Genomic DNA, 12,997 nt, shown 5'->3' with positions numbered 1-12,997 from the left:
ATGAGGAACAATGAGAGAGCGAGGGCCTCCATTGACAGCCCTTCCGCTTTGACTTAGAAGCAAAGTGTTAAGCAGGAGGGTGACAGACCTCAGACCAACAGGGGCACCAACATCTACTTTGTTACAGATGCCATGAGGGCTCCCCACAGACTCCAACTCAGTGTGTGGGTCCCACGGGTTCCTGAGCCTCAGTCTGCACAGTATGGTGACGTTAAGAGTTGCATGGGCTGCCTTCCAGCAGCTGAGCATCTATGTGTGCATGCATGCTAGAAGCTCATAAACACTACAAAGGAGGGGCTATTTTTTGTTTTCCTCATTCTCTGTTGCAGAGAATGTGTGACCCAGCAGAGATGTTACTTAACTTATTCACAGGATCTGAATCTGATCTTCTGACTCTTGCTGCACTTTAGGAGCAGGTGAGGCCTGGTAAACTGAGAGCTATAGGAGCAAGCACCCTGCCACAGCAGACAAAGGGTAACGGTAGGATCCAGGGGCCTCACCTCTCTCTTTCAGAGGAGGAAAGACAGGCTCAGTGATGGTATGGTACAAAGCCCGTCTCGGGTCCCATGGCAGGATCCAGGAACTTTACAGCCAAGTGTAGATGATCATGACAGATGGCCAAGTTCATTTCCATCACATCCCAGGTCAGGAATGATTCCCTTGGCAAAGATCGGAGCTGCCAAGGGCCATGTCCCAAGACAGATCCAACCCCAGCTTCTCACAGAGAGGGGGATGTGCCTATCCCATCACGTAGGGAGATAGAGATCAGGAGGCTGGATACCTGGGGCTCTAAGGACAGCCCCATCCTGGCCCAAATGGAACCCTCCTCCCCTCCCGATCTTCACCCTCGCTCAGGAGAGGTCTGAGCAGAGGACAGGCCCCTGAGTCTAATGTCAGAGGGCCTCATGGGATGGGGACCAGAAGACCATTCTGTGGCCCTAACCAGGAACCCTGCACACTGTAGAGCTGTCCAGATACTATGCAACTCTAAATGCCACAGCACATGAGACCATCTTAATAGACTTGTAAACTCTGTAACACCTTTCAGTCCAATCAGCACCAGTCTTGAGAAAAACCATTTAACTAATTCACACCACAGAAACATGAGTGGTACAGAGTGTGGGGGGTGGGTGGGGTGGGGGCGGTGAGTGTTGGCAGACACTGACAAAAATGCCAGCCTGGGGGACAGCTTGGCTGAGAGTACACAGACATAACTGGGTCTCCAGGTGGAGGCTCCGCACACGCGTGGAGGGAGACTCTGGGCCCTTACCACAGGCAGCAGGAGGAGAACCGTCAGGGAGCAGCCGAGCAGGACTCTGGCCATGGTGCTTCCCATCCTCTATCTCTGGCTGCGGCTCCCAGCAGTGGAGAATCAGCGCCGCTGTCCACAGGCTGAAGGGAAGGAAAGAGCACCCCAGGTCAACTGCAGTGGGTTCCCAGTCTAGGCTTTCCAGCCCTGGTTAACCCTTGGGGCCTGAACTCCTTCTTTTTAACTCTTCGGTCCCACCAACACGGGTTGAGCATCATCGGCACTGGGCCCACAGGAGGGCACCGCATGTGGGTAGGTACATGCCAGCTCAGCTACCAGGCTCCTGGAACACTCCAGGGCAGCTTATGCCTCTGCAGTAGACCAACTGTCTCCGTGTCTCGACGTTCTCTGCTTCCACACAGGAACAGCGTTTTGGCTGGCATACGCATGCCCACCTAGCAGTGACATTTACCAGGCTCCCTTGTTCTCAGGCACAAGCGTGAGTCTCTTCTGCAGGGCACATATGCGCCTACCTCTTTCACTTTCCCTTCTAAATGCAGGGTCCGCCTTTTCAAGGTGGGGGGGGGGGACACAGAATAATTTCCCAGCAGTTGGAGAATAACAGTGGAATAGAAGCCAGGATCACTGTGCGGTCTGTGGCAGCAAGACACCTCTCCAGCCTGGGTAGCCGAGCGAACTCCAAGCTGCTCTGGTATGGAGAAATGAACTTCTATAGCATCTGCTCACTCTAAAAGGGCCTCTTCGCTCCCACTGCACAGTTGGGATAGATGCATTCCCCTTTCGCCCTGTCCCACCCCACTTTGTCCTCAGTGACTACTAGAGGGTATGCTCACATCTTAGTGCTGCTGGACCTCAAGGACAGGTGTGGGAGGGACCAGGACCCCAGACGGGACCAGAAAAGCTACAGATAACTGAGGACACTGGAGGAACCGAGCTCACAGTCACAGTCACAGCCGTTGACTATGGATACAAATGCCTCACCATTCGGGAGCTCTGCACTTGGGGAAGGTTTGCCCTTGGACAGAGAGCAACGTATGTGAGTCTACTCACTGCAGCAGCGTCACACCGGCCCTGCTAAGCAGAGTGCTGTCATCCCTCCAGAGTGATGGTGGTTATTACTACACGGCTGTGGGAAGGCTTATGAAGGAGCCCTATCGGAGCACAGCTAATACAAAAGTGCTTCACTCTGGAGGCCGCGAGGAGCTGAAACAAGCCTGCCCCCTCTACCCACATGTCCTATGCACCCAGCTTTTGTCACCCATGCTTCTGTGCCCCTGCTGCTTGGTCTTAACGCCCTCTTTCAACCCTTTTGGCTCAACCAGGTCATAGACAAATACCCAAAATGAGGAATAAAGACCAGCAACAGGAAAGAAGATGGAGAGAAAAGAACGCCCCTCCTCTGTCTACAGCTCAGTCAGAGATGCTGAGGAGGCCTCAGAGAGCTGACAAGTACTGGGAGAGGGGGAAAGTAGGGCTGGGTGGGCTGGGAGAAGGCTGGGGACAGACCGAGGTAGGCACACGGGCTTGAGTTCCAACACCTCCTCACGGCTACAGGCAGCCTTGGTTGTAGCACTGGTGGTTCCCCCAAAGGGGGCAATCACCTCTACCAGTCTGAGATTCCCAGACTCTGCCTGCAAAAATGACTTCAGGCTTGGCTAGGAGAGAGGAATATCTAGTTCTGGGGACCTCATCAGGAGGGAGAAGCCATCTTTCCCAGCTAGTTCAGGACAGAAAAACCAGTAAGAGCGGGATGTCCTCTGAAGTGGGGGCTGACTCTCTTTCACCTTGAGTAATCTCAAGATGAAGACTCCAAAACAGAGCTGTGGTCCCCAGGGAAACCCTTTAGGACCAGACTGTCCCCAGACACATCTACCTCCTCTCCATCCCAGACCCTCTCCGTCAGGATGGGCCTCCCATTTTGTTGTGTTGTTGGGCTTATCGTGGTTCTGCATTAACCCTTGTGAGAACCTTGGGATGCACGCAGGAACAAAGAGAGCTACAGCTCTAAGGTTCTCTCTGGTGGAGGGGTCACGATGGGGTGGGGTGGGGGCCTGGTAGTCTATCCTCTCCCTCTCCTTCTCTCTCCCCTCCCCTCTCTGAAATGAGCATAGACACATGTCACGTCCACAGACACCAAACCACCAATATCCGCAGAACTTCCACTTGCAGGCGTCAATATGATCATCTGTCATACCTCCCCTCGTGTGTCCCTTTATGGAGACCCAGAACCACGTACAGAAGACGCCACTGTGAGGATACTACTAGCTCACAGACACGCCATCCTCCTGCAGATATGTACAGGGATCCCTGGTTCTGTGTCCAGTCTCCCAGACAAATCACAATCCAGGGAGATACACATAGTGTTGACACAGGAGCCATGGAGAGCACATAGGTGAGTATCTCAGGTGGGGCGGCCACCAGGCAAGAGCTACGGTCCTGGGTAACCATTGCTGCTCCACCTCATCCCTACCACAGAGGGCTCAGGCCCTGGCTTCTCCTCCTGACTCTGGAGATCTCACGTAACCTCTGCTCTTCCGGGTGTTTCTGTCCTGCCCCCACTCTTTCCTGGTAGCACCTAGCCTATGCTTTCCACAGTGCTCTGTGGGGCCCAGACACAGTCCTCCACAGGCAGCCTCCCCAGATGTGTCCCCTGGATCTGCCACACCAGCCTACTGCTCCTCTCTACCCAGGCTGCCTCTGCCTCAAAACTCCTTGGAGAAGCAAGTGTCCCTGTCACGGAATGAGACAGGCCACCATAGATCTGTCAGACACCCCACCCTGAGGAGGCGCATCAGGCTGTTTGACTTGGGCACCCTGCATGCCTACTCATCCCACCCCGTGCTCTCTGGGGTTCAAACCCCGTGCTGGGCAGGTGGCTCTGAGAACAAGCAAGCTCTGCCTCCGAGCTCTGAGTGGAAGAGAAGTGGGAAGTTTTCCCTGGAGGTTTTCGTCTTGACCTCAGGCAAAGTACTTACGCTTCCTGCTTAGCCTCTACACGTTGTCTGCAAAGTGGGCAGGACAGCCATGCCTGTCCCAACGGCAGCCCTTCAAGGATGTGCCACAGCCTGGCATCTGTGAGGTGTCTCCCTCTCTGTGTTCATGATTCTTTTGCCACAGTGCTGTCCCCTCCACGCTCAGTCCCATACACTGGGGACAGCAGGATGGCTGCACTTTATCTCCTAATGGCCGGTACTTACTAAGCCCTCCGTGTGTGCTGGGCGCTCTTCGAAACTGAATACCCATCGACTTCTGGAACCCGACTGACACTTACGAGGTAGCTCCTGGCACCATCCTCGTTCTACAGGGGAGATGACAGGGGCGCAGAGAGTCTAGACAACTTCTCCAAGGTCACACAGGAAGTACCCCACAGAGCTAGAAAGTGGCGCCAAAACATGTGTGTCCCTTGACTGCTCTATCACTTGTAAAGGAGCCTGCGGCACCCCCGATGAGTTCTCACAGGCTCAGAGGTGTGCAGATCCTCTACTACTGGCCGCCATTTGCCTGTGCAGAGGCAGGCCTACCTGTACCTGCCCCCATCGTCAGGAAGAACAGCTGTGAACAGAGCATTTCAGTCCTGCCTGAGATCCACTTGATATCATCACGGGGAAGCTGAGGCCGGAGTGGGAAGGTGTTTCCCAAGGTTACACGGTGTGGATCCTAGAGATATGCCTGACAGGAGGGAGATGTGAACTCAACTTCAGGGGGTCCAGGAGACCCCGGAACAGGCCCAGCCCTCTAGTAAGAGAAGGCCTGCCCTCCCTAGGCTGCAGCAGTTCTGAAGTGAGTTGAACAGGAACTGACAGCAGCAGCAGCTGCTGCTACATCACCAGTCAGCACACTGGAGAATTGGTGACTCACAGACCTCGAGACTTTCCTCGTCAGAAGAAGGGGGGATTTGCAGACCCTTCAGCCGCCCTCACTGCACCAAACCCAGCAGAGGCCATCTGCCGGGCTCAGAGGGGGCGTGGTTTCTGCTGCAGGCCACTGACAACTCCTCCCACAGCTGGTCCGGGTCCTCAGTCGGAGTCTGGTATTCCTCTGCATCTTTTCCTACTCTGAATTCCTTTGCCCTGTGAAGCCCCTACAGGGATGGACATGAGGATAGCACTGTCCCATCCCTATCCCCTCACACAGGCCTGGGCCCCATATATGTCCCTGCACCAGAGACACTTCCCGGGCAAGACCTCAGGGGATGGGGAGGAGGTAGGGGAGGCTGGAGCCAGTCTAGCAGCTAGGGACACTGGAAGACAGGATCAGGAAATGGGGTATCACTGAGTGGGAAGAGATTGCTACACCCCCACAAGGGAAAGAGATTTTTTTTTTCTGGCCACTGAGCAGAGCAACCATAGGGCCGGCCCTTCAGGGTGAGGACCAAATTGATGGAAAGTGGGCGGGATCCTGAGGTGTGGGGGCAATATGACGGCAAAGCATCCCTGGAAGGTGTGGCAGGAAAGAAAGGTCCTTGGAGGACAGCAGGGCAAGAGAGAAGCAGAAAGGAGGGTGAGCTTGCTCGCCGAGCCATAGGTCCCCAGTGAAGAGATTCCAAGGTGCACAGCGGCTGCCAGTGATCTCGGCCAGCGTGCCACTTGCCCATCTGCCAGGGAGAATAAACAGCCACGTGCTACTCAGGATCTGGGGAGGGCTGGGAGGAGAGAGGCCATTCCAACCTTGGAACACCACCTCCCGACAGCCCACCGGTGTGCTCGGTCCCCAGCCGTGAACTAAGAGCCCCTCCCTCCTGCTCAGGCTTGTTGAGGTCTTGCCAAGTTTTACCGAGGGATCCAAGGTGAGGTTTTGAGTTGGCTTCTCCCTCGTGAGAGGAACAGGAGAAGAGGGGCTTAGGCACGACTTGGCTTGCTCAGACATCAGAAGGATTTAATGGGTGCCATCTCCAGGTATACTGTGGGAGTAGGGGTGTCCCCCGAGCACAGTGGAGGCCTCCCCTGGGACTGACACACAGATGCCTCTCGGAGACCAAGAGGAGCGCCTAGTGCTCAGGCGTCTTGGGCTCCAAGATCAGACATCCTCTTTCTTCAGCCTCTTGGACCCTCTCTTGCCTCTAACTAACCAGCCCAGGAGCTAATAGGGACCCTTCCACCAGTTAGATTCACTTAGTTCCCTGGTTTTGGACAGTCAGAGAGTCAAGTATGATTTCTACATGGTGTGGGAAATTAAAAGAATTTAATTTCACAAAATACAAATTGCATGAAATTAAAATATGAGGTGTCCAAAAAGTTTACCAAAACACAGTCAGGTTTAGTTTCTGTTCATCTGTCCCCTGTGGCTGCTTCCAAGGTAACACAGCAGGACAAAGTCACTGAGATCAAGTACGATGGCCACGGAGTCTAAAATATCTGCTAGATTTACAAAAAAAAAAAAAAAAAAAAAAAAAAAAAAAAGCTACATCCCATGTTCTAGGCTCCTGCAACACAATGTACAAACACCACACACACACACACACACACACACACACACACACACACACACACACACACACACACCTAGGCCTTCATTAAGGTTGGCTTTTGTGACCAAGTGTTCCCAGATCCTGTGTGAGGATGTCTCTCTGTTGCTGCTTATTTCTATTTCATCTCAGATCCCAGGCAAGTGTCATGGGAAGCCTACATGCCTTCCCAGCTGTGTGTCACTCCTCTGTGTGTCAGTGTGGGGGTGGTTATCATTGTGTGCTTCTGACGACATCCAGAGCTCAATACAAACACATCACTTCTAAGGGTTTTCCTGCCTCCATGTTGCCAGGCAGCTGGACCATGAGGCCCAATCCGTTCAGGCGTAGAAGCCCAGTTCCTGCTATTCAGAAGTGGCAGACAGCCTCTAGGCCTTCCAGGGTAAAAGGCCCCCATATCCCCGGTCTGGAGCATCACAGCTCTGCTCACACACATCCTCTGCTCCTTTCAGTCCCCTCAGGGTCAGCTCCAGGATGGGTGGCTCACAGATGAGCATTGTGTCCCTGGTCCTAAGTGAAGTTCTCACACTGCATTGAGCACCCCAGGCCCTGCCATTTGGCCGGTAGCACAGGGTCCTCCGCTTCCTCAGTGCCACTCCTGGGCAATGAAATGCATCCCTGCGAGGCTACCTTCTCAGTGAGAAAGCCACCTCGTGGCCCTATCTCCTGTCCTTTCTGGAATCTCACCTCTATTCTGATCTATAAACATGCACTGAGTCCATTCCACCATTCAATACAAACGGAAGGAAGGAGTGTCCAAAAGTAGAAGCACGACCGAGAGGTGACCGCGTGAACAAAACAAAACAAAACAAAAAGCAAGGGTTCCAAAGTGCTTCCCCAATCAGCCCCCTGCTAGCCTGAAGCGTGCACAAAATGGGAATGGAGGGCAGGAAAAGGTCCTCCAACAGGCATGTCCCTCACTACACAGAGACAGACAGACCCTCGGGGACCTGAGGACAGATGCCCCACCACCCATGAGCCACCACTGATGGCAGAAAGCAGGAGGAACTGTATCTGCATCTGACTCCTCACACATCTGCATCACACCACACACACACACTTGTTGATGGATTGGTCAGGAGATGGGGCTCAAGGCCAGCTCCAGCATGTCCTGTCTTGAATTTGTGTATTCAGATTTTGGCTTATGTCCAGACTGGGGCCTTTGCCTGTTCTCTCCAAGGTCAGTGAGGAGCAGGAGTCCTAGGCCCACACTTGGGAATGGGGGATCCTCCAGCCTCACCTGCTCACCACACCAATTGCATCCCACGGCCTCCTGAACAAACCTAGAGCTATTTGCTATTCCTGGGCTCCCAAAAGGCTCAATCACGGTACCCCATCCTCTTCCCATGCCCACAGCCACCTTCCAGCCTCCAGTTGACCTTCAGAATGGCCTGCCTCAGTTCAACTGCATCCCTAGGGCAAATTGCCCTCCACATGCTCTGTATGGGCTCTAAACTCCCACATACCCCCACAGGAATGCACCTGAGCTGCCACAGAAAAATCCCAAGAGAGGCCCGTTTCTCTTTTTGTTTGGAGAGTGAAGGGTTATGGGACACATAGCCTGAAGTAAAGAAAAGTAGCCACATACACCAGCCCTGAAATGGGCTGAAGAATTACCAAGACCTACTCTCAGGCCAAGATGGTCCAGAAGGCTCTGAGCTCCATGTGGAATTGATGCTCCACTCCCTAGCAGCAAGTGAAATGCCATCACTGTCCCCTTCCTGTGTGCTTGCTCCTGAAGATCTAGTTCCATGCACTGGTGCCTGGTCCCTCAGACCCCCAAACCTGCCAGGCTGTTGCTGGTGATATGGTCCTGTTCCCAGTAGCTACCTACTGCGGGCCCTTAAAACCATCAGCGGGGGTCTCAGGTGGGCCCACTTCAGCAACCCCACTCCCAGCAACAATTTTCTCCCACAGACCCTGCAGGGCGTCTCCTTGTTAGACCACCAAAGCCCAAGCATCTCTCATTCAACCTTTCTGTGCCGCGGAAAAAATCGTTGGACTATCCTTTTTTTTAAACAATCCAAAGGTTATCATCTCCACTGGGGGACAAACTAAACTGGTTCCTTCCCTACCTTCATCCCCAGCACATAGCTTGCCTACCCCTGAAATACCCCACAGACTGTGGAACCGAGTCCCCCCAAGGACCCTCCAGCATCTCCCTTCCAAATCCGCGTAGGCGCGTTGGTCCGCCCTGGAGACAGGGAGACCTCTTGGGGTCCCTCTGGCCGCAGTGTCATCCCTGCTCCCTGAATGTCCTTTTCTGGCACCAGAAAAGGCTGAGAAAGCTAGGCCGATCCCCACTGAGTGGTCTACAGGGATGATAGCCCCAGTCTACGGTCCCAGACACTTAGATGGGGCAGAGAGAAGCGTAAGCAGCCCACAGCCGCGAGAGAGGTTGGGCTCCGGCGCTGTGCCCCGCGCTGGCCCTCGCCAGCTCTGGATCGGCGGAGCATGCGGCTCCAGGAGACCTCTGAGCTGGAGGAGGGGTCCAAGGGCCCCGCCGGAGAGGAGAAGCGTCTGGAGCTGGGCATGTGCAGCGGAGCGGAGGGACAGGTCGGAGATGACCCTTACCTGCTGGCCGCAGAGCCGAGCTGGCTGCAGGGCGCCGGGACGGAAGATGCAGGAGGGCGCGTAGCCCGCGAATCCGTGCCCGGAGCTGCACTGGCTGGAGCGTGCGAGCCGCGGAGCGCGCGCCGAGCCTGGTCTCTGAGTGCGTGTGGCCGCGGGCAGCTGGGTCTGTGTGTCCCTGCGCCGCGGCGTGTACGCGTATGTGCACACGGGGACCACGCTAGTCCAGAGTGGCCTGCCAGTCACCTCCGGGGATGGGAGCCAGGAGCCCCTCGTCTGCTTTCGTCCGCTCTGCACCGCGCGGCCCGCTCTGTCCTGCGGGAGAGGCGCCGCCTCTGCTGCGCAGCCAGGCCCGGGGCTGAGGGAGGCGACAGACCACCGCCTCCCCAGCGGACCTCGCAGGCTGGGGGTGGGGTGCAGGCCAATGAGCGCCTGGGGGCGGGGTTAGGCCCGGGGCAGAGATGGGGAGCTGGATGAGGACCACCGCACTGACACAAGCCGGAGCTGCGGCAGAGACCCAGGGCGCGGAGGCGGAGGTAACAGCCCCCCTTTCCCAGTTCTGTCGCAGAGCTTCCGGGCTGAGTTGAGCCTTCCTCAGGACTCTCCACCTTTCTGTCCAACCGCAAAACATCCAAGAGGGAAAGCCTTCTCCCTCTCCTCACCGTGTCCCAAGCCTCCTCTGCCAACCTTGCCACCCCCACACGAGCAAATCCCAGGCCCCCTTCGGGCCTTTCTCTGCTCACAGTCCGGGTCTGCAAGGGTTGGATTGCAAGTGCCTATCTGGATGTCCTCAAATGTGACACTCTGGAGAACACCCCTATAGCCACTATAGAAGTGATGGTGCTTATAGGAGGTCTCTTAAAATAAATGAGACTGCCCTGCCAGCTCTGCGAGTTTGGGCATGTGGCCTGACATTTCTGAGCCTCGACTTCTTCACCTGCGCTATGGAATCATAGCTCCTATTTCTGGTTGTCTTGAGAACAACACTGAGTAAGGACCGTCTGTGTGCCAGTAGTAGGCTTGTACTAGCTTCAATCTATGATGCTGAACAAATTACTATTGTTATTGGTGACGTGGTCTGCTCAACCTTATCCTGGCACACTTTGGGGGGTTAATGAGCAGAACTCGGCAGGCTAAGGCACCTAGCCAACGGTCCTGCCACACCCAGTTGGATGTAACTGTCCTCAGTCAGAGCATCCCGTGAGTATTCTGAATCCCCATCACTCAGCCTTCAACCAGGTCTGCCGTTGCCCATTCGGGTAAGTTCTAGGCCACCCTCCCTGTGAGTCCATTCACTGAGGTACAGCGTACCTTCTGAGGAATCCCCAAGCAGGAAGAGGGAAGGAGAAAAGACTTGAGCCTTTCTTTGGAAAAGTCAGTCTAGCTGAAGATGAAAGGTCTGGGACACAGAGAAGAACCATGGATGAGAGCCATACAGGAGTCTAACACATAAGACCCCATTTCATAAAAGAAAACAATAAGGCTCAGAATAAGGAGCAACCTAATGTCCCAGACAGCACATACAGACAGCACATCCATGATAGCTCCCCTTGTAGCCCAGTAAGCACTGGCCCCTCACCTCACTGTCAGCTGGCACTAGCTTGTGTTCCTTTCCAGCCATGTTCCAGAGGAAGAGAAGTGAAGAATACCAGTCTTCTCTATCAAGAGTGGTTGGGTCTCCTCTAGAAAGAGCACAGCCAGGTGCTAAGTAGGTGTCAGCAAAACCACCCTCTGGAATGCACTGCATCTCTTTCTAGTCTTTTTTCCCAAGCTGGGAGTCAGCTTCTCTACTCAGCCTCCAGTCCTGATGCAGGAACAATCAAAGGAGATGTCACCTGTGGAAGTACTCTGTCAAACTGTGAGACATACAGGGGAAGACATGGCTGTTGGGAGCCTCCAGATAGGAAGTGAAGCATGAAACACAGGACATTGGCATTAGGGGATGCATGGAACTGGGAGCTGGGATCACCTACGGTAGAGCAGTTCATTCCAGAAATGGTGATAGTCAGCGTCCCCTATGGGACTCTGAAGTTGTGCATCCAGTCCCTGGGTTATTACATTTTTGGCTCTTCACATCTGTGTCCAGGAATCAGAACCCTGCTCTCTGTGCTTTGTTACCAGGTGTACATCACAGTGTCTGAGAAGGCAGTTATGGTGTGCATCTCCCTCTGTCCAGGCAGCCAGCTGTGTAGAAGGAAATGAGGTGCTCATACACACACACACACACACACACACACACACACACACACACACACACACCTGTCCTCCCTTTTCCTCACAGCCTAATCATCTGAAGGTGCGTCCCCCACAGACCGATTGGGCAGTCAGGCCTCTGGTTCTACTTGCACCCAGCCTAAATAGATCTGATAAGGGCAGAGTGTGGATGGAAACCATGACACACGCAGCCAGGTATGTCTGAAGTCATCCAAAAGTGGTGCTTTTTCTTAGTTGATTCACTTCCCAGGGGCACGAAGATGACTTTCTCACCAGACCAAACACCATACCCTAGCAGAAGAGGGTCTTGTGAGACCCCCTCCATCATAAGGACAGGATGAGCTTCTGTGCCCTATGCTACTCTGTGCCTGTCACAGGCATTTGTCTCTGGTACTCCTAACATGGTCCAGTGCATAATAACTACACCAATTCTGGTCACCCAAACTAAGCATCCTCAAGAACAAAGCTGGGATTTCTCATTATCTCTATGCTCATTCACCCAAGATGTCAACTTCAGGTCAAGTTCTAACCTTGACCTTCTATGCTTGGCATCCCACCACCCACACCCTAGCTGCCAGGCTCTGGAAAGCATTTGGAGGGGGCGCTAAAGAACCACCACGTCAATGGTCTCCCAGAGCCCTCTTGAGGTGCCTCCTCTCCTAGAGTAGGAGAATGAGGGGCCTCCGCACCCATTGTTCCTTACCCTGAGGCGCTCATTGCCTCATCCCTCTCCACAAGCCAGCCAGCCAGCCAGCTGGGCAGGCAGCAGCTGAAAAATATGGGTTTTAATTCGATTTCCTGGGATGAGGGATTGAGGGAGATGGATGCCAGGCCACCCTACCCAGCATTCATATCTCCTGGGCAGCCGTTCCTTCCGTGACTCTAGCCCAGCCCTGGCGCCACTCAGACATGAGCTGCACCTTCCAAAACACAGGTGTCTCATGGTGGAGAGCTGGCATTTCTGGTGTGCTCTCCCTCTGTAGACCCAAGGCTGCTCCAGATTCCTGGCACGGTCCGCTAGAGAAAGGACCCTTTTTAGCTCTTCTCCACAGAATCTCTTTGCAAGCTTTGAAAGAAACACCCCTGCCCAGGCCTCACCACCGCAGATAATTAGATAATTGGTCTGTGGAGAGGCTTGGGTAGGAGTGTTTTTTGAAAGCTCCCTAGGGTGTTTTAGCATACGGCCCGAGTGTTCTGGAGCACTGTGAGAAGCCCTCCCCATGCCTTGTGTGGAAACCTCCCAAGGTGGTCTGCTCATACAACCAGAACAGGGACCTTGTGGACCTGGTCCCCAGACCTTGGGATACCCTGAAAAAACAAGGAAATGTGTGTTAGTTCTCTGTCTAGAGCCATGCTGTGCTGACTGTGACCTTGGTGGACTTGAAATCCCTTGACATATCTCAGCAGCTACAGGGAGCCAAGGAGGATGGAAGGCCATCTTCAGAGGTACTAGGCACCCCTCAGAGGCTAGGCTTAAG

General features: G+C 54.3%; 1 protein-coding gene across 4 annotated transcripts in view; it reads right to left on the bottom strand.

Moving 5' to 3' along the window:
* The window catches only part of Adcyap1r1 (ADCYAP receptor type I), a 107,576-nt gene that overhangs the window by 43,286 nt on the left and 51,293 nt on the right, over window positions 1–12,997 (bottom strand). For 2 of the 4 annotated variants that reach the window (XM_028864099.2, XM_037203777.1), the window contains exons 1-2: window positions 9,309–9,839; window positions 1,271–1,392 (exon numbers count right to left, since the gene is read on the bottom strand). In XM_028864099.2, coding sequence (XP_028719932.1) covers window positions 1,271–1,336 — 66 coding nt within the window. In that variant the 5' untranslated portion in view covers window positions 1,337–1,392; window positions 9,309–9,839. Of the gene's footprint in view, window positions 1–1,270; window positions 1,393–9,308; window positions 9,840–12,997 lie in introns of those variants that run through there. The other 2 variants (XM_037203778.1, XM_037203776.1) reach the window with 2 other exon arrangements.

The sequence above is a fragment of the Peromyscus leucopus genome, chromosome 3 (assembly GCF_004664715.2).
Source record: "Peromyscus leucopus breed LL Stock chromosome 3, UCI_PerLeu_2.1, whole genome shotgun sequence".
Lineage (NCBI taxonomy): Eukaryota > Metazoa > Chordata > Mammalia > Rodentia > Cricetidae > Peromyscus > Peromyscus leucopus.
This window is presented reverse-complemented; position numbering and strand designations above follow the sequence as displayed.